This window comes from Elephas maximus, chromosome 2, assembly GCF_024166365.1.
Source record: "Elephas maximus indicus isolate mEleMax1 chromosome 2, mEleMax1 primary haplotype, whole genome shotgun sequence".
In the NCBI taxonomy this organism is placed as follows: Eukaryota; Metazoa; Chordata; class Mammalia; order Proboscidea; family Elephantidae; genus Elephas; species Elephas maximus.
In genome coordinates, this window is record NC_064820.1 from 127,958,865 (window position 1) to 127,985,316 (window position 26,452).

The 26,452-nt window shown below is 35.9% G+C and overlaps 1 protein-coding gene across 1 annotated transcript in view; it reads right to left on the reverse strand.

Annotated features, from left to right (window-relative positions):
* Positions 1-26,452, reverse strand: part of ADAMTS19 (ADAM metallopeptidase with thrombospondin type 1 motif 19) — a 307,911-nt gene that overhangs the window by 93,855 nt on the left and 187,604 nt on the right. Inside the window, exons 11-13 of the mRNA XM_049873149.1 lie at positions 16,596-16,697; positions 10,668-10,798; positions 9,505-9,677 (exon numbers count right to left, since the gene is read on the reverse strand). Coding sequence (XP_049729106.1) covers positions 9,505-9,677; positions 10,668-10,798; positions 16,596-16,697 — 406 coding nt within the window. The remainder of the gene's footprint in view (positions 1-9,504; positions 9,678-10,667; positions 10,799-16,595; positions 16,698-26,452) is intronic.

Below are 26,452 nucleotides of genomic sequence, written 5' to 3' on the forward strand. Positions count from 1 at the left end.
ATTGGAATTTCCTAAGCCAGAGAGTGAACTGCTCTGCGGTTTTTCTTTTCCCTTTTTTTTTTTTTTGGTCTTTTCCTAACCATTCTCCTGGCCTGAGAGAAGCAACCACAAAAAACCCAGGGACCAAAAATCCTTCCCTAATTGGACGAAAAACACAGAACCAGCTCCAGCCAAGCATATGTGATCCACAGTCTTGGGCTTTCATCCCTACAGGGAACAAGGTGGCTATTATAATGCAAAGGCATTTCTGATAGGGATCTGACTGCAATTGTTTTAGCGGATTTACTGGAAAGACAAGTTTCCCAGGTCTGATATCTCTGCGTATTCAACAGAGCCCTCACTGACCCACAACAGGGAACTGAGGGCTGAAGCTCCCCCCCATACCACCTAGCCTCCTGCCTTAGGGGCCTAAGGAGGGTGACACCTACCAATCTGTAGAGGTACTTGCATTGGGGGCCTAAGGTACAGCTGCAAAGCCCACCCATCAAGGTGCTTCAGGAATAGAGACACACCTACCTCACTGACACTTGGGGGAAGCCTGTCAGCATACTGACCCCCCCGGAGGGTAAACCCCTGCTGCTACTAGAATCTGGTCCACATAACTATCACCACTACTTCTCTAGGTGGGTAGGTGACAGTCTGCACCACACACTTGATGACCCAAAATCAGATTCTACTTAAGAATAGTGAATAGACTCAGGAATATATACCTGGTAACAGCCCAAACCAGCTGGTAATAGGTCATAAGTGCGTCAAGGGCTACAACAATCAAGACAGTAGCAATCTAGTAGCCTATCTACGTATATTGAAAGAAAACAAAACAAGATAAGACTCAGTGAGCAAATATAGAATAAATCACTACAATATCTTAGTGATGGCTCGGAGACAGCAGTTCATATCAAACCACATAAAGAAGCAGACCATGGCTGCTTCTACAACCCCCCAAACTAAAGAATCAAAATCTTTCCCAAATGAAGATACAATCCTGGAATTGCCAGATGCAGAATATAAAAAACCAATTTACAGAATGCTTCAAGACATCAGGGATGACCTCAGAAATGAAATAAGGCAATCTACAGAAAAAGCCAAGGAACACACTGATAAAACAGTTGAAGAACTCAAAAAGATTATTCAAGAACATAGTGGAAAAATTAATAAGTTGCAGGAATCCATAGAGAGACAGCATTCAGAAATCCAAAAGAGTAACAATAAAATTACAGAATTAGACAACGCAATAGGAAGTCAGAGGAGCAGACTCGAGCAATTAGAATGCAGAGTGGGAAATCTGGAAGACCAGTGAATTGACACCAATATAGCTGAAAAAAAATCAGATAAAAGAATTAAAAAAAATGAAGAACCCCTAAGAATCATGTGGGACTCTATCAAGAAGAATAACTTGCATGTGATTGGAGTCCCAGAACAGGGAGGGATAACAGAAAACACAGAGAGAATAGCTGAAGATCTGCTGACAGAAAACTTCCCTGACATCATGAAAGACGAAAGGATATCTATCCAAGATGCTCATCGAAGCCCATTTAAGATTGATCCAAAAAGAAAATCACCAAGACATATTATCATCAAACTTGCCAAAACCAAAGATAAAGAGAAAATTTTAAAAGCAGCCAGGGATAAAAGAAAGGTCTCCTACAAGGGAGAATCAATAAGTTCAGACTACTCAGCAGAAACCATGCAGGCAAGAAGGCAATGGGATGACATATACAGAGTACCGAAGGAGGAAAACTGCTAGCCAAGGATCATATATCCAGCAAAACTCTGTTTGAAATATGAAGGTGAAATTAAGACATTTACAAATAAACACAAGCTTAGAGAATTTGCAAAAACCAAACCAAAGCTACAAGAAATACGAAAGGAAATTGGTCAGAAAACCAATAATATCAGATACAAGCACAACACAAGGTCACAGAACAGAGCATCCTGATATCAACTCAAATAGGGAAATCACAAAAACAAATTAAGATTAATTAAAAAAAAAATGCTCAAAACAGGGAATCATGGAAGTCAATATGTAAAAGATCACAATAATCGAAAAGAGGGACTAAATACAGGTGGCATAGAACTGCCATATGGAGAGGGATACAAGACGATATAGGACAATACAAGTTAGGTTTTTACTTAGAAAAATAGGGGTAAATAATAAGGTAACCACAAAAAGGAATATCAATTCCATAACTCAAGAAAAAAGCCAAGAAAAACGTAACGACTCAACTAACATAAAGTTAAACATTATGAAAATGAGGATCTCACAATCTACTAAGAAAAACGTCTCAGCACAAAAAAGTATGTGGAAAAATGAAATGGCCAACAACACACATGAAAAGGCATCAAAATGACAGCACTAATAAATTGTCTATAATTACGCTGAATGTAAATGGACTAAATGCACCAATAAAGAGACAGAGAGTCACGGACTGGATAAAGAAACACGATCCATCTATATGCTGCCTACAAGAGACACACCTTAGACTTAGAGATACAAACAAACTAAAACTCAAAGGATGGAAAAAAACATATCAAGCAAATAATAAGCAAAAAAGAAGAGAAGTAGCAATATTAACTTCTGACAAAATAGACTTTAGACTTAAATCCGCCACAAAGGATAAAGAAGGACACTATATAATGATAAAAGGGACAATTGATCAGGAAGACATAACCATATTAAATATTTACGCACCCAATGAGAGGGCTGCAAGATACATAAATCAAATTTTAACAGAATTGAAAAGTGAGATAGACACCGCCACAATTATAGTAGGAGACTTCAACACACCACTTTCAGAGAAGGACAGGGCATCCAGTAAGAAGCTCCATAGAGACACGGAAGACCTAATTACTATAATCAACCAACTTGACCTCATTGACTTATACAGAACTCTCCACCCAACTGCTGCAAAGTATACTTTTTTTTCTAGCACACATGGAACATTCTCTAGAAGAGACCACATATTAGGTCATAAAAAAAACCTTTGCAGAATCCAAAACATCGAAATATTACAAAGCATCTTCTCAGACCACAAGGCCATAAAAGTGGAAATCAATAACAGAAAAATTAAGGGAAAGAAATCAAATACTTGGAAACTGAACAATACCCTGCTCAAAAAAGACTGGGTTATAGAAGACATTAAGGAGGGAATAAAGAAATTCATAGAATGCAACGAGAATGAAAATACTTCCTAACAAAACCTCTGGGACACAGCAAAAGTAGTGCTCAGAAGTCAATTTATATCGATAAATGCACACATACAGAAAGAAGAAAGAGCCAAAATCAGAGAACTGTCCCGACAACTTGAACAAATAGAAAGTGAGCAACAAAAGAATCCATCAGGCACCAGAAGAAAACAAATAATAAAAATTAGAGCTGAGCTAAATGAATTAGAGAACAGAAAAACAATTGAAAGAATTAACAAAGCCAAAAGCTGGTTCTTTGAAAAAATTAACAAAATTGATAAACCATTGGCCAGACTGACTAAAGAAATACAAAAAGGAAACGAATAACCCGAATAAGAAACGAGATGGGACACATCACAACAGACCCAACTGAAATTAAAAGAATAATATCAGATTATTATGAAAAATTGTACTCTAACAAATTTGCAAACCTAGAAGAAATGGATGATTTCCTGGAAAAACACTACCTACCTAAACTAACACAATCAGAAGTAGAACAACTGAATAGACCCATAAGAAAAAAAGAGATTGAAACGGTAATCAAAAAACTCCCAACAAAAAAAAGCCCTGGCCCGGATGGCTTTACTGCAGAGTTCTACCAAACTTTCAAAGAGTTAACACCACTACTACTAAAGGTATTTCAAAGCATAGAAAATGACGGAATACTGCTTAACTCATTCTATGAAGCCACCATATCCCTGATACCAAAACCAGGTAAAGACATCACAAAAAAAGAAAATTACAGGCCTATATCCCTCATGAACATAGATGCAAAAACCCTCAACAAAATTCTAGCCAATAGAATTCAACAACATATTAAAAAAAATAATTCACCACCACCAAGTGGGATTTATACCAGGTATGCAAGGCTGGTTTAATATTAGAAAAAACAGTAATGTAATCCACCATATAAATAAAACAAAAGACAAAAACCACATGATCTTATCAATTGATGCAGAAAAGGCATTTGACAAAGTCCAACACCCATTCATGATAAAAACTCTCAGCAAAATAGGAATTGAAGGAAAATTCCTCAACATAATAAAGGGCGTCTATACAAAGCCAACAGCCAACATCACTCTAAATGGAGAGAGCCTGAAAGCATTTCCCTTGAGAACGGGAACCAGACACGGATGCCCTTTATCACCGCTCTTATTCAACATTGTGCTAGAGGTCCTAGCCAGAGCAATTAGGCTAGACAAAGAAATAAAGGGCATTCGGATTGGCAAGGAGGAGGTAAAATTATCTCTATTTGCAGATGACATGATCTTATACACAGAAAACCCTAAGGAATCCTCCAGAAAACTACCAAAACTAATAGAAGAGTTTGGCAGAGTCTCAGGTTATGAGATAAACATACAAAAATCACTTGGATTCCTCTACATCTATAAAAAGAAAATCGAAGAGGAAATCACCAAATCAATACCATTCATGGTAGCCCCCAAGAAGATAAAATACTTAGGAATAAATCTTACCAAAGATGTAAAAGACCTATATAAAGAAAACTACAAAGTACTACACCAAAAAACTAAAAAGGACCTACTTAAATGGAAAAACATACCTTGCTCATGGATAGGAAGACTTTAACATAGTAAAAATGTCTATTCTACCAAAAGCCATCTATACATACAATGCACTTCTGATCCAAATTTCAATGTCATTTTTTAATGTGATGGAGAAACAAATCACCAACTTCATATGGAACGGAAAGAAGCCTCAGATAAGTAAAGCATTACTGAAAAAGAAGAAGAAAGTGGGAGGCCTCACTCTACCTGATTTTAGAACCTATTATACAGCCACAGTAGTCAAAACAGCCTGGTACTGGTACAAAAACAAGCACATAGACCAATGGAACAGAATTGAGAACCCAGATATAAATCCACCCACATATGAGCAGCTGATATTTGACAAAGGCCCAGTGTCAGTTAATTGGGGAAAAGATAGTCTTTTTAACAAATGGTGCTGGCATAACTGGATATCCATTTGCAAAAAAATGAAACAGGACCCATACCTCACACCACGCACAAAAGCTAACTCCAAGTGGATCAAAGACCTAAACATAAAGACTAAACGATAAAGATCATGGAAGAAAAAACAGGGACAACGTTAGGAGCCCTAATACAAGGCATAAACAGAATACAAAACATTACCAAAAATGACGAAGAGAAACCAGGTAACTGGGAGCTCCTAAAAATCAAACACGTATGCTCATCTAAAGACTTCACCAAAAGAGTAAAAAGACCACCTACAGACTGCGAAAGAACTTCCAGCTATGACATCTCCGACCAGCGCCTGATCTCTAAAATCTATATGATTCTGTTAAAACTCAACCACAAAAAGACAAACAACCCAATCAAGAAGTGGGCAAAGGATATGAACACACACTTCACTAAAGAAGATATTCAGGCAGCTAACAGATACATGAGAAAATGCTCTCGATCATTAGCCATTAGAGAAATGCAAATTAAAACTACGATGAGATTCCATCTCACTCCAACAAGGCTGGCATTAATCCAAAAAACACAAAATAATGAATGCTGGAGAGGCTGCGGAGAGATTGGAACTCTCATACACTGCTGGTGGGAATGTAAAATGGTACAACCACTTTGGAAATCTATCTGGTGTTTTCTTAAAAAGTTAGAAATAGAACTACCATACAACCCAGAAATCTCACTCCTTGGAATATACCCTAGAGAAATAAGAGCCTTCACACGAACAGATATATGCACACCCATGTTTATTGCAGCTCTGTTTACAATAGCAAAAAGCTGGAAGCAACCAAGATGTCCATCAACGGATGAATGGTTAAATAAATTGTGGTATATTCACACAATGGAATACTACGCATCGATAAAGAACAGTGACGAATCTGTGAAACATTTCATGACATGGAGGAACCTGGAAGACATTATGCTGAGTGAAATTAGTCAGAGGCAAAAGGACAAATATTGTATAAGACCACTATTATAAAAAAAAATCTTGAGAAATAGTATAAACTGAGAAGAACACATACTTTTGTGGTTACGAGCGGGGGAGAGAGGGAGGGTGGGAGAGGGTTATTTACTGATTAGTTAGTAGATAAGAACTACTTTAGGTGAAGGGAAGGACAATACTCAATACATGGAAGGTCAGCTCAACTGGACTGGACCAAAAGCAAAGAAGTTTCCGGGATAAACTGAATGCTTCAAAGGTCAGTTGAGCAAGGGCGGGGGTTTGGGGATGATGGCTTAGGGGGACTTCTAAGTCAATTGACAAAATAATTCTATTATGAAAACATTCTGCATCCCACTTTGAAATGTGGCGTCTGCGGTCTTAAATGCTAACAAGCGGCCATCTAAGATGCGTCAATGCGTTTCAACCCATCTGGATCAAAGGAGAATGAAGAACACCAAGGTCACACGATAACTATGAGTCCGAGACAGAAACGGCCACGTGAACCAGAGACTTACATCAACCTGAGACCAGAAGAACTAGATGGTGCCTGGCCACAACCGATGACTGCCCCGACAGGGAGCACAACAGAGAACCCCTGAGGGTGCAGGAGATCTGTGGGATGCAGACCCCAAATTCTCATAAAAAGACCAGACTTAATGGTCTGACTGAGATTAGAGGAATCCCGGCGGTCATGGTCCCCAAACTTTCTGTTGGCACAGGACAGGAACCATTCCCAAAGACAACTCATCAGACATGGAAGGAACTGAAGAATGGGTAGGAGAGAGATGCTGATGAAGAGTGAGCTACTTGTATCAGGTGGACACTTGAGACTGCGCTGGCATCTCCTGTCTGGTGGGGAGATAGGAGGGTAGAGAGGGTTAGAAACTGGCAAAATTGTCATGAAAGGAGAGACTGGAAGGGCTGACTCATTAGGGGGAGAGTAAGTGGGAGTATGGAGTAAGGTGTATATAAACTTATATGTGACAGACTTGATTTGTAAACGTTCACTTAAAGCTCAATAAAAATTATTAAAAAAAAAAGAAAATGTAGATTGAAAACAGACTAGGGTTTAGGATAGAATCTTGAAGAATTTCAGTGTTTAATGGTGAGATAGAAGAGACAAGTCAACAAGGTAGAAGACAAATAGGTCAGAGATACAATAGGAAAGCCAGGATGGTTCTGTGTCATGAAAACCTAGGCACATGAACTTTTCAAGGACCAAGGGGTGGTCAACCTTTTGAATGTATTTGAGAGGCCAATTAAGAAAAGGAGTAGAAACTATTCATTCATTAGGTTTAGTTTCCATGGGAGTCCTTAATGACCTTGATAAGATTTGTGCTGATGGAATGACTAAATGGAATCCAGATTGAAGTGAATGGAAAGTAAAGAAAAGGAGGGCTAGAAAACAGACAGCTAGTTTGAGAAGAATGAAAGTGTATTAGCTGAAGGTGGCTTGAGGAAAGGCCGTATTTTTTAATGATAGAGTCCTAGATGTGTTTAAAAATTGAATGTGTATGATCCAGCAGAGAGGGGATTAAATATATAAGAGAAAGTAGAGTCAATGAATGAGATGCCTCCAACGGGAAGATGGGGATGGCACCAGTGCACAGTTGAAGGGACTGGCCTTAGAAGTGGATAAAACTCTTCTGTCATAGTAGAAAGTGGATGGAATTTCTAAGATATAAGTAGGCTTATGTGTCTGATAGTGAGAAGATGAGGAAGTAATCATCAATGACTGCTCTTTTTTCCATTAAGTGGTAGAATAATCTGCCTGTATGTTCAGATGCTTACACGAAGAACCGGGTTTTGCCAGATGGGTGCACTGAATTTGAGGAGCAATGGAGTTTAGATTATTGGCGAGGGTGTAATTGAAACGATTAAAAAAAAAAATTCAAATCGACTACTAAGGGGAATAGAGAAAGGAGAGAGTAGAGGCATAAACGACCAATGAGCTCAAAGAACCCATTACCACTTTTGGCTACTGCAGCACAAACCCACAGCCTACTGACCACAGGCAACTATTATCATTCTTACCGAGGCAACATGTTCTTTTCTTAAAAATCGTATTTTGAAATAATTATAGATTTATATAAAGTTGTAAAAATAGTATAGGGAGGTCCCTTGTACCCTTCATGCAGTTTCTTCCAATGTTTCCACCTTGATAATTGCAATACAATAGCAAACCAAAGAAAACTGACTTTAGTTTTATGTCATTTTCTCACATAAATAGATTTCTGTAAGCACCGCCACAATCAAGACACTGAACTATTCCATCAGCACAAAGATCTCCCTCTTGCTACCCCTTTATAATTGCACCCATTTTTTTCCCCACCACCTTGGAAACTCTGGTGGTGTAGTGGTTAAGAGCTATGGCTGCTAACCAAAAGGTCAGCAGTTCGAATCCATCAGGTCCTCCTTGGAAACTGTATAGAGCAGTTCTACTCTGTCCTGTAGGGTTGCTATGAGTTGGAATAGACTTAATGGCAATAGGTTTGGGTTTTTTTTGGTTTTCCCTAACCCCTGGAAACCTCTGTTTTCCATCTCTATAATTTTATCATTTCAAGAATGCTTTATATATATATATAAAAAAAGAAAAAAAAATAGTATGTGAACTTTTGAGATTGGCTTTTCTCAATCAGCATAAAGTCCTTGAAATCCATCAAGCTGCAGCATAAACTAATAGTTTGTTTCTTGTTACTCCTGAGTAGTATTCCAAGGTTTGAATGTACTATGTTTGTTGAACCTCTGAAAGACATTTTGGTTGTTTCCATTTTTTGGCCACTAAAAATAAAAGTGCTATAAACATTCATGTACTGGTTTTTGCAGGAATGTACATTTTCATTTCTCTAAGATAAATGCTCAGGAGTGCAATAAAAGCTACAGGTGATAACCAAAAGGTTGGCAGTTCAAACCCACCAGCCACTCCTTGGAAACCCTATGGGGTTGTTCTACTCTGTCATGCAGGGTTGTTATGAGTTGGAATCCACTCAACGACAAGGGTTTTGTTCTGTTTTTTTTTTTTTTTTGGTATGACAAGTATATGTTTAGTTGTCTAAGAAACCACCAAACTATTTTCCAGAGTGGCTCTACCATTTTACGCTCCCACCAGGAGGTGTGAAAGATTCAGTTTTTTCTGAGTCTTCCCAGTATTTGGTAATGTCTCTATTTTTTATTTTAGCTGTCCTAATAGGTGTGTGCCAATATCTCATTATAATTTTTTAAAATATATTTTTAGTCAGTTTTTGTAGTTGTTGAATCAATGAAAGTAGAACAAATAGAGTTCTGAAATATCTAGAAGATAATCAATAAAATAATATTTACTATTATTATAAAACACCTTGCAAAACTAGAAGCCTACTTAATTGGTGATCTGGTTGGCCATACCTTCATCCATGACAGCTTGCCACTGAAGTACAGGCTTTGGGTACGAAGTTCTAACACTAAAGGCCTGACATTGCCAGTCTCTGAATCCAGGCAAACCTGCAGGACAAGGTGGATTCTCACATATTCTGTATTGTTTTCTGGGACCATTACAATCCCTTGCTTCAGTACCTAGCCTAGAAAAGATAGTACAAATAGTCAATTTTATCTTTGCTTTTTATGTTAACTCTCCATTTTTTAAAAAATTAAAAACCGTTGTATTAATAATGTATAATCCTCTATATTAAAATCTACTTTTGAAAATATGAACATATTAAATAATTAGTAATAGTAAGGAATACATATGTTTAATATACATGTATGTGTATGTGGATACACAAACATACGCACACACACAGATACACACATATTTTAACCCTTGATTAATTTACCTTCCAAAATACACAAGGACTAAAAGACAACTTCCCTGAATTTGCTACAGAGGACTGAAGGACAGAGGCGGGGTGCAAATAGAAAGGCTCCAATTCCCAAAAAGAAGTTTGGTGCTTAGAATTATTAAGGAGATACCTCTAATGTTTTCATCAGTTCTAGGCTCTAATATTGCTTGTGAGGAACTTCGCCACAGTCCTCCACACAAATGGTGTTAAAGCATATAAGCTGAAACAACTTTCTTACAGGCTTGCCTAGGATCACCCTAGGAATGATGAGGTTGAGCAAACAGTTCTTATAATACATTCCTGCCTGTATATGTGCTATTCCTGATTTCGTTTTTCAACATTCTTAGCTTTTATATTCTATTAATGTTGTTCTCATCCCAACCCTCTTCCTGAAGTCCCATCATCTTCCTGCCTTCTCACAGTTTCTTTAAATGCTCACCTGATTTTCCTAATATGTCTCCCTGCTTATTTAAGTACATTTTACTTGATTTGCTCAGGAAATCATCCTTTTTAGCTTTTAACTCTTTATTCTTAGAAGGGCTGTCTTTATTTTCTTTTTAGGAGGAAGTTTTATATAAAGCAAATAATTTCAGGGATTTTTCTGCTTTCCAAAATGGAGTAGGGTTTGATGGACTTCTTTGGCTATCCAACATGGTTTATCAGTAACGCCTTTGCGTTTCAAAATTGAAGAAAAAGTGCCCTCCCGCAAACCAGGAACTTTGCTTTTACCCAGGACATATGCGCTCGCGACTGCTGATCCCAGAACTGCAGGTTCGGCTACAGGGGCTCCACGTGCTCCACTCTCCAGCCAGATGTCCAGGTGCTGAGGTCCTGCTGGTACATTCTCCAGCCTTACACCACTATTCCAAAAGTTATGTCTTAGGTGAACAAATCAGGGTACTACTGAAAATCATTCATTGGCCTATATAGTCACTGGAAATGCAATTAAGTCAGGTCTACTAGATCTCAAAACATGTGGAATTGAAAAACACCAAAAACAAGTTGACACTTGCTTTTTATCATGGTAACATAATGGCCCAGTTCTCACAGTTCTCATGTCAGATCACACAGTCTTGTCATGAAAGCAGAGCATGAATATTTGTTACTATAAACCTGAGAATTCAGTCCTTTTGACTGAGATAGGGTGAAGGTGATGGGGAGGGAATTTGGGGTTGCGTAGGCAGAAAAGAGAATCCAACACATTCTAAAAAACAGACAGCAATTTAAAAGGAACAAACACAAAAAGCATAGCACACCAGTCATATGTAAGAATGGAAAATGAGAAATAAATGTCCTTCTATAATTAGGTTTAAGAAGACATCTTAGCAAATTCACCAATTTTGATTTGAAATGTCAGTAATTCAGGATATTTTCTTTCCTCGTAAGCATATTTAAACAAACAAAGATTGAATTTTAGCCCTTTCCTTTATGTTCTCGCTCCTGAACAAGTTCCCATTAAATTCAAGCATTAACATCATACCACGTTTTCCTTTAAAAAGCCAAGTTTGTTGGAAAGACTTGAACAATTAGACTTTTTGAAGTTCTGCTATTTCATTCCAATTATTCTGTAGTTTATTTGGTATCTATTAACTGGGAACGAAGGGCAAGGGGTGTGGTCATTCTCTTTTCATTGACTTTAAAAAAGGCAGTGAAAGAGACTGTTTCTGTAGTCACCAAGAAATGGTCAAGACTTAATACACAGGTAATTTCTTCTTTTTTCTGGACAACAAGGTAGATAATGGTCACAGAAAACATCTCAAACATAAAAATTAACTGAAAAAAATCATGTTGAAAATAATAAGTAAAGATTGGAAACATTAAGATTAATGATTGCACAATGATGGGTTTGGCAAACTGATCCATTTAGCTCTATACAGTTTTCTATAGTTTATGGCAACATGATTTATAAGGGATTTTGGGAAAATTACAAAAATCTTTACTTCTCAGCTTTTCCATTTCTGATATGTGAAAGATAACATATTTACCTAAGAGCCTTTCTACAAGAGTTAAGCGAAGCACTAAGCACAAGGCACAGCACATACTAAACATCTGGTAAAGGTTAATAATAATAATACAAAATTATTATATGTATTATTGTATTCAGGTTATTTTGGAAACCCTGGTGGCGTAGTGGTTAAGTGTTACGGCTGTTAGCCAAGAGGTCGGCAGTTCGAATCCACCAGGTGCTCCTTGGAAACTCTATGGGGCAGTTCTACTCTGTCCTATAGAGTCGCAATGAGTTGGAATTGACTCGACGGCAGTGGGTTTGGTTTTTGGTTTTTTATTCAGGTTATTAATAAAATTTCAGGAATCTAATTAAAATTCTGTTAATTCTGATCTTTATTAATCTTTCTTTAGAATTTACTTTGAGAAGACATATTTTTAGAAGAAATAGTATATAGAACATTATGCTGCATAGTTTTGTTTGAGTCCAGTTAATGCTTTTATATGCAATAAAATAATTAATCCTTGTGGATTCTCTCTAATGCTGCCAACATTTAATTCAGCCTCTTTTAGATTCAAAAAGTTTTAAATCTAGGCTTAAAAAAAAAACAAAAACTTAACAACTTTGAGCATATCAATATGCCAATATTAATTCTTATTAAAGAGACTGGGGTTTTGTACAAAGATACAGTCTGACAGTTGGAAAAGTGGCAGGGGGGAATAGGCCAAGTCAAAACTTTAAAAATTACTTACTGGTTTTAATGACTTAACAATGTTATGTCACTTATTTAAAAAGAAAATTAATGTGAAAGCTGTCAAACTTCAATTGGTCTAATTGTTTTGGACTTCTTGTTGCTACTTTCCTGAGTGTCTATCATAGCTCCTTGCCCATTTAGCAGCAATCTGGCATTGAAAAGGTGGGCTGAAGTTCACAGCAGGCTAAAAATACGCCGGGAAGGAACGGGATCTAGACCTGCACAGCCTGGAAGCTACATCACATCTGGCAGATGAAAAGAAATGGAAACACATACACAAGCCAATCTGCATCTACAAATCCAGGGAAATTTAAAGCGAAGTATAGGATAATATTTGAAGTTTATCACCTTGCACATACCCGATCTCTGGATGAAACTAGGGGAGATGGGTTTTCGTGTTCTAGATGGTGCTATGCTTCAGTAATGAGGAAAATGTCAAATGTTTTCTTCAAATAATTATTAAATATTATTGACTTTCTATAGGAAATGATCCTAAGGATGCTTTTCATAAATTTTCTAGCAGCATGTCTTGTTTCATATAATATTTACATCTTTTAGTATCAAAAATGATATTGTGCATGGTTTACAAAACTCAAAATTTGTCATTTCTACTACGTCAGTCTGATTTGTGAAAATGCTAACAGATATATAATACAGATTGCTGCTGGAATAGTCTACGACAATGACTATATTTCTATTCTATTCTTCCAAATTTTTATGTGGCTATGTCTTTTTTTTTTTTTTTATGTCTAGGAAGTTCATGAAAACACATGATTGAAAGAGGTTCATGAAGATGTCGGAAGAGCCTGGTTATTCTCTAATCAAGTCTCCTCACTAACACATATGGGAAGAGAGAAGTGGAAGAAGGAAGGCAAAAACTTCTTGACATATGTACATTTGTGACAGGATATTACAGTCCTCATTGTTTTTAATAATGAATCATAATGATTATTTCAATTTAGGAAAATAAGTGACTAAAAAATATTACATAGGCTCTGACAAAACAATCTAAAATTCTAGTAAATTGGTATTTAACTCCACTCCCACCCCCATTCCTAGCAAACACTGCAAGTAAAAAACATACATTTGTTGGTTTTTACTATCATTTATCAACTCTTTAATCTCTATTAACTATAATATAAACACAGGTGATAGTATTATGAAGAGAAAGGGGAAGAGAGAAAACAGATGGTTTTTAATTTGGCAAATTTATGTTTATAAATAGCATATAAATTACTACCTTCAAAATAATTTTGAGTCATACAATTCTGTAGGCACCTTCTCAGGCTTCATTATACACTGTCAGATGAACTATATTTATGCTGCTAAATTAATGTCACTAGCGTGTTATAAATTACAAAATCTCCAGCTTCGTTTCCTGGTTTGCAATCTACTGAGCTAGCAGTGTTTAGTGGGAGGTTGCAAGCATTCAAATATTTTAGCACTGCCATAGTCAGCGGCAGTGTTGGAAGCCGTTTGTATGATGGCTGCTACAACAGCTGGAACAGATGGCTATTTGAAGAAGCCCACATGGCCTGAGGAACTGAGAAGTTCATTAGTTATTTCAATATACAAGGCATAACGGAATCACTAAAAGAATATCATTAACACAATTATAGGGAAGTAAAACACTTTACATTTGATGACTTATTGCAGTTCTGATTGCTGAAACAGTGAGTTTATTCGAGAGGCCTCGAGTTTGCCAATCATTCTAATAAATATGAGAAGACAATAGAAAATATTCAGCATGCCAGATTATAAAAATGAAGACATTTTCTATTACTAGAGAAGAAGTTAAGTAAGATGGATGGATGGTGTGATGCTTGAGGGATTACAGCTGAATATTTGGTTCTCTCTGTTTATTACGGTTTTCGTGTTTGAGGGGGAATGAAAATTATTGCTGGTGTAGAGTTTTATCATTCAAGCAATAAATTATTCAGTGTAATACATGAGCCTTGCCCTATACACACACTTGGTTATATTTTTGTTTATTATTTTTAAACAAGAAAGGAAAACAGGCCCAAATATTGACCCTCCATTTAAGCTTATAGAAAAATATTTGGCCTCGTCTGTAACCAACTGAGTGATATTTCACAGAAGTTCCCCTACAAGGAACCATTTTGTTATTGATAGTCGCTAGTGATAAAACTTTTCTGGTCTTTAAAATAGTTTTGGGAGGATTTAAACAAGTTGTACTTTTTTTTAAGTTAAAGAAATTACAGACCTAATAAATGACTACATTCAAATAGTTCAGAAACTATGGAGAACACCTGAATTCATCCTCACCTCCCAATGCCTTACTCCACCCATCAATTCCAATTCCCTCCCAAGAGGTAACCATTAATTACAGCCTGCAGTTTATATTATTAAACCATTTACCAGGAGTTTACAAATACTTTATGTATGTGTGTGTGTGTATTCACATCTATACATAACTGCTTTTTTTCCCCTTATATCTTAAATGGCATCACAAAGTATGAATTTTTCTGACATGGCTACGCACTAACATCCATGCCTTGTAGATCTGGCCATGTAGTACCTACATATCTACCTCATTTTTTTAACAGATACACTGTAAGCATTCTCTAGTAGTGAATATTTGTGTTGTTTTTAATTTTATACCATTGCAAACTACATCCTTACATAAGCTGGTGTGTGTGCATGTGTGTGTTTATCTGCACACATGTATATTTCATTAGGAGTCCTGGTGGTGCAGTGGTTAAGAGCTCAGCTGCTAACCCAAAGGTCAGCAGTTCAAATCCACCAGCCGCTCCTTGGAAATCCTATGGGGCAGTTCTACTGTGTCCTATAGGGTTGCTGTGAGTTGGAACTGACTCAATGGCAATAGATTTGGTATGGGTTTTATATTTCATTAGGACAATTTTCTAGAAGTTGAATTGCTGGATTTTAGTTCATTTTTCAAATTGATTTTTTTTTTTTTTAAATAGCACTCCATACATGTTTCCCAAATAATTCACACCAACTAATCTGAAGATGTTTAATGTTATTTCTTTTCAAACGTAATGAAAATTCATGTTCTTCACAGGCAAGGTTTCTTATCTCACACTGAATGACTAAAGTGATGATCCTTTCACATTCACTTCATAGAATAAAAATTAGAAAATTATGTGAACTATTGAGCTGTCTCTTGATTAAATTAGCCCCAATTACAAGTGCATATGGGATCTACCTGACTTTACATTCTTTGATAGTAAATTCATTTTTTGAAAGCAATTTTTTAATCTGAAAATGTATGCTCATAAATTCCTATAGCCTTACAAAACACATTAAATGACTCAGAAAACCAAATATTTACTAATCTCCAAAATGTCATTTGGAATATTTTATCAATGCTTAAATTGACAAGGAAAAGTTATTGATACTCAGTGTCTTTCCTGAGACATTATTTTATAACCAAAAGGATTCATCAGCGCTGAGTAGTTTTATTAATTATTCTATACTTATTAGGAAACACTGGTGGTGTAGTGGTTAAGTGCCATGGCTGCTAACCAAAAGGTCGGCAGTTCGAATCCGCCAGGCGCTCCTTGGAAACTCTATGGGGCAGTTCTACTCTGTCCTATAGGGTCGCTATGAGTCGGAATCGACTTGACGGCAGCGGGTTTGGTTTTTTTTTTTACACTTATTATGCTTTAAGTAGTAAAAGCTACATGAATTAACTTTGTTGTCAAAACCATACATATGTCTGACTCTCAACATTATAATCAACAACAACAATAGAAGCAACCACATTGGCATTAACAAAACAACAATTTGAAAAAAATATAAAAAGATCAAATTAAAAATAGGTAAAATGCTGAAATTTTTTTATATGTTGAGAATATTCCATCAGTGTTAAGACAAAAACATGTGTAACTAGCAGAGAAAACCCCCAAGGTAAACGCAAGCTTCTTGTTCCATTTACTATTATTATTCACTTCAGGAAAGACCAGTGACTTACCTTACCAGGATCACAATCAGTTCCATCCATCGGTGGATCTAGTTTGGTTCTGCATTCTTTCTCACCTTCTACCTTACACCACAACCCTGTGCAAATAACATGCTGAAACAAGAGCACGATAACTAGTAAGGGAGGGTATCACATTTTTGAGGTAAAGTCAGTAATTTTTGAGAAAGCCATTTGGACAGAACAACGGAGATTATCTGAAGAAAATATGCTTTGGGTACTTTTAACATTAAACTTATATTTAAAACAGTGTATGACATAGTGATGGAAGAATGGCTATACACAAGAACAAAAAATCTGTTTAATAAAAGTAAATTCTTTAATTTCTTTAAATAAAACACATGTGGTTATGCAAGATTAGTTAGCTGCAACAGAATAAGATAAGCTAAATTAATTACTCATACCGTATGACCCAGACTGTAAGAACACGTGATTGTGTGTGTGGTGTGAATTTAGTTAACCAATTTCTGTAACTTGTTATCAATCATTTTTACCTCAGTATAAATGAGCTTTTTTTTTTTTTAATAAACTTCTGCAAGTACAAGTTGAAGAAAATTAAAAAAAAAAAATACTGGGATAAAGCAGCAGAGAAAAAGTGACAAATAAAGAAGAGAACTTTGAGGAAACTCTAGTGGAAAAAGGGTCAGAAACCTAAGCCACGGGTATACTTGTAGCCAGTCCAGAGGCACAACGAAACGTTCTTAAAGACTTTTTATTTCCATTTGTTTTACAGACACAAGCATATCATTAACAATCTTCATGGAAATCTAGAATCCATGAGGGAAATGTAAAGGTGATGAGGATATTTAATCTGTAGTGAAGATGACTGTATTACTCTTTACCCTGATATTAGGGGAGAAGGGTGGAAGAAAGACATCAGTATGAGGGAACAGTACAGGTCAAGAGAGACGGAAAATGTGGCAATGTGAGAGATGTAGTCATGAAAGGATGAGAAGACCAGCGTAAGGGGAGGAGGCATACAATGAATAGAAGGAAGTAGTGAGCAACAAGATTGAAAAGACAGAAGAACCAGATCTTGAATGCCGGGAGTCTAGGGACTTCTATCTGTAGAGAATAGGAAACCCCTTATTGGTTTCAACAGGAGACTAATAAGACAAAAAGACTATTTTAAAAGGCTTACTACGCTGGTGATGCTCAAAATCGATTATAAAAGACTGGAAAATTAAAGTTAAATTATAGCCCAAGTCTATTAAATACCTTGGAAAGAATACATTTAAGCTAACCTTTCAAACTGGTCTGTTATAACTCTAAAACTGAATTTATCATAATTCCCAAAATACCTTTTATCCTACTTTAAATTTATTTTTAAATTTAGACTTCTGCACTGTTTGTAAGCTATTACATTAAATAGTCAATGGAGAGTGTGATACATTGAATTAAACTTATTTTATCTAGTGTTACTGACATTTTTTTCTGCTTCTAAACATTTCAGAGAATTATGTCTCCTCATATTTAGGATGTGGTTTAGCTCAAATTATGTGCTTTTATTTACACATACAATTTACCAAAAACTCCTCTAAGAACTTATTTGAAATAATGCCTAAATCAAATTGCTTCTTTGTAATATTTTAGACTCTTAAACAGAGGTGCCAACTGTTTATCATGTGCTTTCTTGGAGACATTTATATTTGAATTAACTGATTTCTAGCCTGATAATTTTAATTCGTGAAAAAGCACAGGTTTTTTTTTTTTTTTTGCTTTGTTGGCTTGTTTTGTTTTTTGTTTTTGTCCCAAATGCCTTTCTGTCAAGTATGTTTTACAGCTATTGGGTCAAAATGCTGAATTATCCACCAAAGAAGAAATCTGCTCTACTTACACTGAATGGAGCATAGTTGTGTTATAACAAGAATTATTTTATTCAAGTTCATTAGTTAACCAATATATCCTGAGTATAAAGCAAAGCTCCTAGTTTTAGAATAATGCTTGTTGAACACTGTTGGTGGTCTAAATTCTGACCTTCCTCTATTATCTGCTATTCCAAACAGCAGGTACTCTAATTGATTCCCACTGAGAGCATAAAAGCAAACTTGGCAGCTTTTCAAGATAAGCACAGCCACGTAGAATAAATCTCCCACAGAAGAGACCTCTTTTACCCTTTATGTTCTGCAGGGATCTTATGGTAAATAAATTACAGCCTCATTCTTAAAAATAACTCACTAATTCAGGAGTTCAAACCAAACTGTCAAAAGTAAGGCAAGAAAATACTGAAGAAATGGTATGGATTGTTTTCACCTTATGCAGCGGAATATGTCAGATGTGTGACATTAGAGCAATATGCTAACAACCCCTTCCTTCAGATGAGAATTCAGCAAGTCTGAGTGTTGGAACAAAACGCTCTCCATATGCTACACAGGCTAGAGCTAAGATTTTTTTTTTCTTAACTTAATTGCTGAAACCATTTTTATGTCCATTTAGAAAAGAACTTTAAAACTTAGAGTGTTCTGCATAAGACTCTACAACAGAAACACGCCACTCAGTATTTCTGAGTGAACTAATAAAAGTAATACAATATTCCTTTTTTATTTCTCTATAATAAGAAGAGACCATTAAAGACATATAACATGAATTCTGATGTTTATCTCAAGTAGGCTTTAAAAATGTTTATAGGAAAATGCTATATATTTAAATGGAAGGTTAATTGTTCAGGTATAAGTATCATGAAATTTATCTTCAAAGTACATGTACCCATGTCTGTCTTTATAGCAAATAGTTCCATTAAGACGAAACTTTATGTCAAAATAAAAAAAACATAAGTGCATATACACAGAAGTAATTATCCTTGGACATGTTCATTTTGCAGTTACATGTATTATGTTCCAAAATACAATTACAATAACTTAACATTTGATTGCAAATGTAATTCGGTTATGGAGTAATTTTTCAAAAATATTATTTTCTGATCACAGTGCTCCTCAATATGATTAAGGACAGACAGAGAAAGCAATAGAGAGGAATAGAGGAATAGGAAATACTCAGAGGAAAGAATAACAAGCTGAAATCTAGTTCTTTGTAAATTAAAAACTAAGAAAAAACCAGAAGGCAAAAAATAAACACTACAAAATGAGGGCTTGGCTATAAATATTACAAGAAAATAGGAAGACATTATAAACAACTTCATCCCACTAAACTTGACAATGTATATAAAGTAGAAAAACATTAGGAAATTAAAACCTACTAAGATTGACCAAGGAAACACTGGTAGCGTAGTGGTTAAGTGCTACAGCTGCCAACCGAAAGGTCCGTGACTCGAACTTATAAGGTGCTTCTTAGAAACCCTATGGGGCAGCTCTACTCTGTCCTATAGAGTGGCTATGAGTCGGAATTGACATAAGGGCAATGGTTTTTTTTTTTTTTAAGATTGATCAAAGGAGCCTGGTGCCACCGCGGTTAAGCACTTGGCTGCTAACCAAGAGGTCTGCAGTTCGAACCCACCAGCCACTTCCTGGGAGAAAGATGCGGCAGTCTGCTTCTGTAAAGATTTACAGTCTTAGAAAGCCCATAGAGCAGTTCTACTTTGTCCTGTAGGGTCACTATGAGTCAGAATCAACTCAGTGGCAATGGGTCAAGATGGACCAAGAAAAAACAGAAAAGCTGAACAGTTTTATGGCCATAGAATACTTAAAATTGTTAAAAATCTTCCCACAAAGAATATACCTGATTTAAAAACTAAAAAATTTTCAAGACATTTGGATTCTGAACTTACACAAATTCTACAGAAAACAGAAGCAGAAGAAACTTCTACACTCACTCTATGATACACAAACCAGGCATGGATTAAAAAAAAAAGGAGATTAGTGACCTACCTCATTTACTAGCTTAGATTTAATATCCTAAACAAATATTAACAGACTGAACCTAATGAAGTATAAAACAGGTACAATAAAATAGATAAACCCTAGTTGAGTTCATACTAGGAATAAAAGATGAGTTTAATATTGAGAATTTGATTAATGTAATTAACCATCTCAATACCTTAAAAAACTACGACTTTTTTCTTAATCTATGGATATAAAGTATATAATTTAACACTGATTCATTAAAAAAGAAAAAATTCTACTAAACTAACCATAGAAATCAATTTTTTTACAACTAAAAGACATCTATGAAAAACCTCCAGTAAACATCTAATAAACACTGAAATGTTGAAAACTTTTTTTTTAAGACTAGGAATAGGGCAAAGATGGCCTTTTGGCACTATCATAAGGAAGTGAATACATGGTGTATTCAAAGTGAGAACGAAAAAAACAACTGTCAATCTAGACTCCTGAACTCAGCTAAATTTTTATTCAAGACTGAAAGTTAAATAAAGACTCTTTCAAGGAAACAAATGCTGAGGATTTACCACCCACGGATTCACCCAAAAGGAACTTTTAAACGATGTACTTCAAGAAGAAGGAATATGATCTCAGAAGAAAGGCCTGAAAGACCAAGATCTGAAAGGTCTGAAAAGTAAACAGAATGATGAAGGTAAGTCTAAATAAACATTGACTACACAAAGCAAAGATAATTAGATTTTGGCCATTAATTGTAAATCTTTTTAGTAGGAAGAAACGCTAGAAATGTTGATCATTTACATTCAGAAACTGCATCCCCTAACAGAATATTTGACGACTGCCAGTTAAGTATGCTTGATGTCTTCTCTTTCCCCTCCTCTACTTCACATACTTCAACATTGCCAGTGGTAGAAGCTGAGTAATATGTATGGGAAGGAAAATGTAGTCTATGCAGAGCCAAAACATGAAGCAGTGAGCTGAAAAGGAATCTTCAATAGACTACATCAGGAAGAAATGCTTAACAGTTTGTGCCACCCAGGGACTATATTACTCATTAAAAAAAAAAAAAAATTACTCATTAGGGAAAGGCAAATCAAAACTACAGTGAGATATCACTTCACACCCACTAAGGTGGCTATGATTAAAAACAGTGTTGGTGAGAATGTGAAGAAATTGGAACCCTCATTCATTGCTGGTGGGACTGTAAAATGCTACAGCCACTGTGGAAGAGTATGGCGATTCCTCAAAAACTTAAAAATGGCATTACCATATGACTCAGCAATTCCACAGACACAAGAGCGGGAACACAAACAGATATTTGTACTGCCAATGTTCACTGCAGCACTATTCACAATAGCCAAAAGGTGGAAACAGCTTAACGTCCAACAACAGATGAATGGATAAACAAAATGTGGGTATATAACACAATGAAATATTAATTATTCAGCCATTAAAAACAAATATAGTTCTGATACATGCTATAACATGGATAAACCTTGAAAACATTATGTTAAGTGAAATAAGTCAGTCACAAAAAAGTAAATATTGTGTGATCTCACTGTATATGAAATATCTAGAATAGGCAAGTATATAGGGAACAAGTTTGTTAGTGATGACCAGGGGTGGGTGGGTGAAGGGAGGATGGAGAGCTCATTGATTAGGGACACTAAGCTCCTGTTAAGGGTAATGGAAAAATTTGTAAATGGATAGTGGTATCGTTGAACAACATGATGAATGTAACTAATGTCACTGAATTGCACACGTAAAAAAATGTTGAAGTAGCAAATGTTTTGTTATATATATATTTACTACAAAAATAATAATAATGTCTGTTAGTGGTATAATGATGGACATATAAAGCAATGGAACAGAACTAAGAGTCCAGAAATAAACCCATATATCAATGCTCAATTGCAGGGGTAAAGATGTTTCACAAGCATCTGTACAGCCGTGTCTTTAAAAGTTCTGCAGATGTAATTGTTTATCCTAAAGGTAAATTTATAGCATTAATTAGATCAGCATGCATACAATGTTAGAGTCCTTAGTTGTTGCTGTTAGTTGCCATCCAGTTCTTAGGGTTTGTGTGTAAATATCTGTTTATAAGTCTAGAAGGACAATATCTAATTCAGATGCTATGGATCAACTGCCATTGTCAGATTTAAGTTTATATTGTTTCTAAGATTTTATCAGAAATGTACATGCTGAAAAATTATTGTGAACCCTTGCTCCATGGTACTTGATATTTATTTATAACTGATTAAAAATGAGGCGATCATGTTGTTGTTGTTGTTAGGTGCCATCTAGTCGGTTCTGACTTACAGCAACCCTATAGGGCGGAGTAGAACTGCCCCATAGGGTTTCCAAGGAGAGGCTGGTGGATTCGAACTATTGACCTTTGGGTTAGTATAAAAATGTCTAACTCATTTATAAGCTGCAAAACATAAGCTATCTGTCCTTATTGGTTAGATTCTGTATAGTCATTGCATTATTATTCTAGGTTATCATCATATTATCTAGACATATGTCTGAGAATCAAACACTTATATGTGGAAAATTTAGAATCATCACTCCATCACTCAATTGGTTCATTTATTTATTCAACTAATACTTATTGAGCTTTCTTTTAGGTGCTAGAAATGCAGTGAAGAAAGGACTGACCACCTCTCTGATGTCATGGAGTCTATCTTCTAGAAGATTTATTTTCTATTAAACCTAGATGGCAGATTGGCAGACATGGCAACTTCACATGGATCAACTTGAAGGTATATAAGTGTGGTTTAACAAACAGAACTATTCAGTCTTATACATTTATAACTACCTTCGCTTAACCTCCAGGATCTTATTTTTTCTTGGTTCTATTACTTGGATCCACAATCAATGCCCATGGAAGCAGCAGTCAAGAAATCAAAGTACATATTACATTGGGCTATCTGCTAGAAAAGACCTCTTTCAAGTGTTAAAAAGCAAAGACGTCACTTTGAGGACCACAAGTGCACCTGACTCAAGCCATGGTATTTTTGGTCACCTCATATGCATGTGAAAGCTGGACAATGAATAAGGAAGACCAAAGAATTGATGCCTCTGAATTATGGTGTTGGTGAAGAATACTGAATATACCATGGACTGCCAAAAGAATGAACAAATCTGTCTTGGAAGGAGTACAGCCAGAGTGCTCCTTAGAAGCAAGGATGGTGAGACTATGTCTCACATACTTTGGACATGTTACCAGGAAGAACCCCTCCCTGGAGAAGAACATCATGCTTGGTAGATGGTCAGCTAAAAAGAGGAAGACCTTCAACGAGATGGATTGACACAGTGGTTGAAACAACAGGCTTAAGCATAGCAACAACTCTGAGGCTGGTGCAGGACCAGGCAGTGTTTCATTTTGTTGTGTGTAGGGTCACTATGAGTTAGAATTGACTGGACTGGACTTAACAATAATAATAACATTCCTACCTCACCAAACTTCTTCAGAGTTTATTTTTTGCTTTCTCCTGATCTTCTTAACTTCTACATATTGTAGTCACCTAGGTCTCAGTCCAGGAAAGCAAATGGAACTCAATAAATATTTGTCAAATCAATGACCGAATCTGTAAACAATCTCTTTTATGGCTATATCTATCTATCTACTTATCTACTCCCTATCTGTCTATCTATCTTGTTCCTACACTATGCTTACTGCACTGATTTGGGATTGGAATGATGATTTTCAAGGGTAGTGTCAGAGTACTATTTTGGAATCACAGAAGTCCAGCCTTTTTACTCTAAGAAAGGCTCTGAATGATAATTTAATTCCACTTCTTACTCAGCAGAAATGTGGCTTAAAAAGAAAAAGGGTACTGACTAAGTTTACACAGCTAATGAGAAGCAGAACCACCCTTAGAGCTCAGGCTTCCCACCCCTCACATCAATGCTCTGAAATTCAGCTCGACCCAGAGGCACTGTTTTCCTGCAGCTGCCCAATCCTGCACTTTCCAGCATTATTTTTTAAACTGACCTGGATAAAGATTACACAGTTGCTTATAAATAGAACTGAAGGAAAAAAAGTGATACTGATATTATAAATAAAAATGGCACTCATATTTGAAATTTTAGAGAAAAAAAGAAAATTTCTAGAGTTCTAATACCTGAAACTTTATTTGCAAAGCTTCAAACAAGGCAATACCCTAGGATATCGAGAAATATAGATTTAAATACTCCAAAATAAACAGTTATATTTTCAGAGATGGGGGAAAAAAAAAAAACCCACAGCACAGGTAGGTTAGCGAGAAATAACAATATAAGTAGAGCAAATTAGCCTAGAATAATAAATCAATTATGATTTTTTAAAACCCCTTATGGTCTAGGTACTGTAGCAGATAAAATGAATTCAGTTTAAATTCAGGGTCTGACCTGAGATTTTCCCCATACAGAAGACAATACATAAAGAAGACTGGGTTCCAAAGAAGGCAGTAAAGCAAAGCGGTTATAATGCACTGCTCCTTGGATTTAGAAATCTGTGTTGGTGTCTGATACTCCCTCTTAATAGGTATATGAACTTGACTGTGCTATTTAACTTCTCTAGGCTTCAATTTGTTGATCTGTAAAATAGGACTGAATGATAACTATGACAAATATTATTATAAAATTAAATTATAAACAAATAATTTAACATACTATGTAACATAAATTTAGAGTTCAAAATTGTAGAATAGTAGTAGTGAAATTTAACTAACCGTAATAGGATAGATCAATAAAAAGTTTTAAAAGATTTTTAAACCAATATTGTAAAGAACTGAAAATTCACCAAAGTCATATTTGTAGCTAATTGTTCGCTGATTTTTCTAACACTGGGGGCACTTTATGAAGTACCTATCATTGGCCCCATCAATCTGCTATAGCACATATACTGTAACTGTCTCCCATGAAATACTATCACATTAACCACAGCCTGCTGTGTGTTCCAAAGCAAGGGAAATAAATACTAAAGCAATGTTAGTTTTAGCACGTAGAAGTATCTGCCCACAAATCCAACCATGTGAACTCCAAAACATTTATTTTACCATACACCAAGAAAGAAGATTATAACCTAGTTTTTGGTTTTCTAAAGGCCCAGAATTGAGAGTAAATGAGATTAGTAGATGACATGGGAAGAGTCTCAGGGGCAGATCATACAGGTCCAAACTGACTACTGTCATCATTATCGCACATGATACTGGGTTCCCAGGGTCCATGGCTATGCCACCGGTGCACCCTTGGGAATCAGATCATGATCACATACACATACCATCTCCTTTTGAGCTCCACTTTGCCAAATGAGTATTACAGGCTATACATTATTTCACATCTCATATTTTTGCAACTCCAGTTCATTCATATATTCACTCACTTTAATCATAAGTCATATATTCAGTAAGTGCCTACTATGTGCCAGTCACTGGGCTAGACGCTGAAAAGGAAAAAAAAAAAAAAATTTTTTTTTTTTGTTTTTTACCCTCAAGGAGCTTACATACTAGTGCAGGAGACAGCTAATAACCAAGTAACAAACAAGCACGTGAATAACTGTTTAGATAAGAACTATAAAGCAGAGAAGGCATGACATGTATTGCAATGTCATATGCTCTTTTCCATATGACAGATTTTATCTGTGATGTCAATTGTCCAAAACAGCACTATGCTCCACAAAGCCAAACTCCTGCTTGGAGTCACAGAAAATTAGGTAGGTTGAAATACAGCTATATTTCAGGAATACTCAACACATTTATTCTAAGCATAACTTTCCCTTTCCTCCTGAAATAGAAATAGAAAAGTGTGTATATGTTGGGAAGAAGTTGTGAGATGGAGATGGGCAGGTAGTGGATGGGCAGCAGGAGAAGAAAAGAAAAAAAAGAGAGAAGGGTAAATACAGGTAAAATTATAACATCAATTGAGCAGTCCATTTTACTCCATCCTTTATATTTTCTGGACCTGAAACAATTGGCATCTTCAAGTAATTGTCAACTCTATGAATGCTGATATATATATACATACTTTTTTCATTTAGCACAACTATTTAGACAATGTACTGTCTAATTTTCT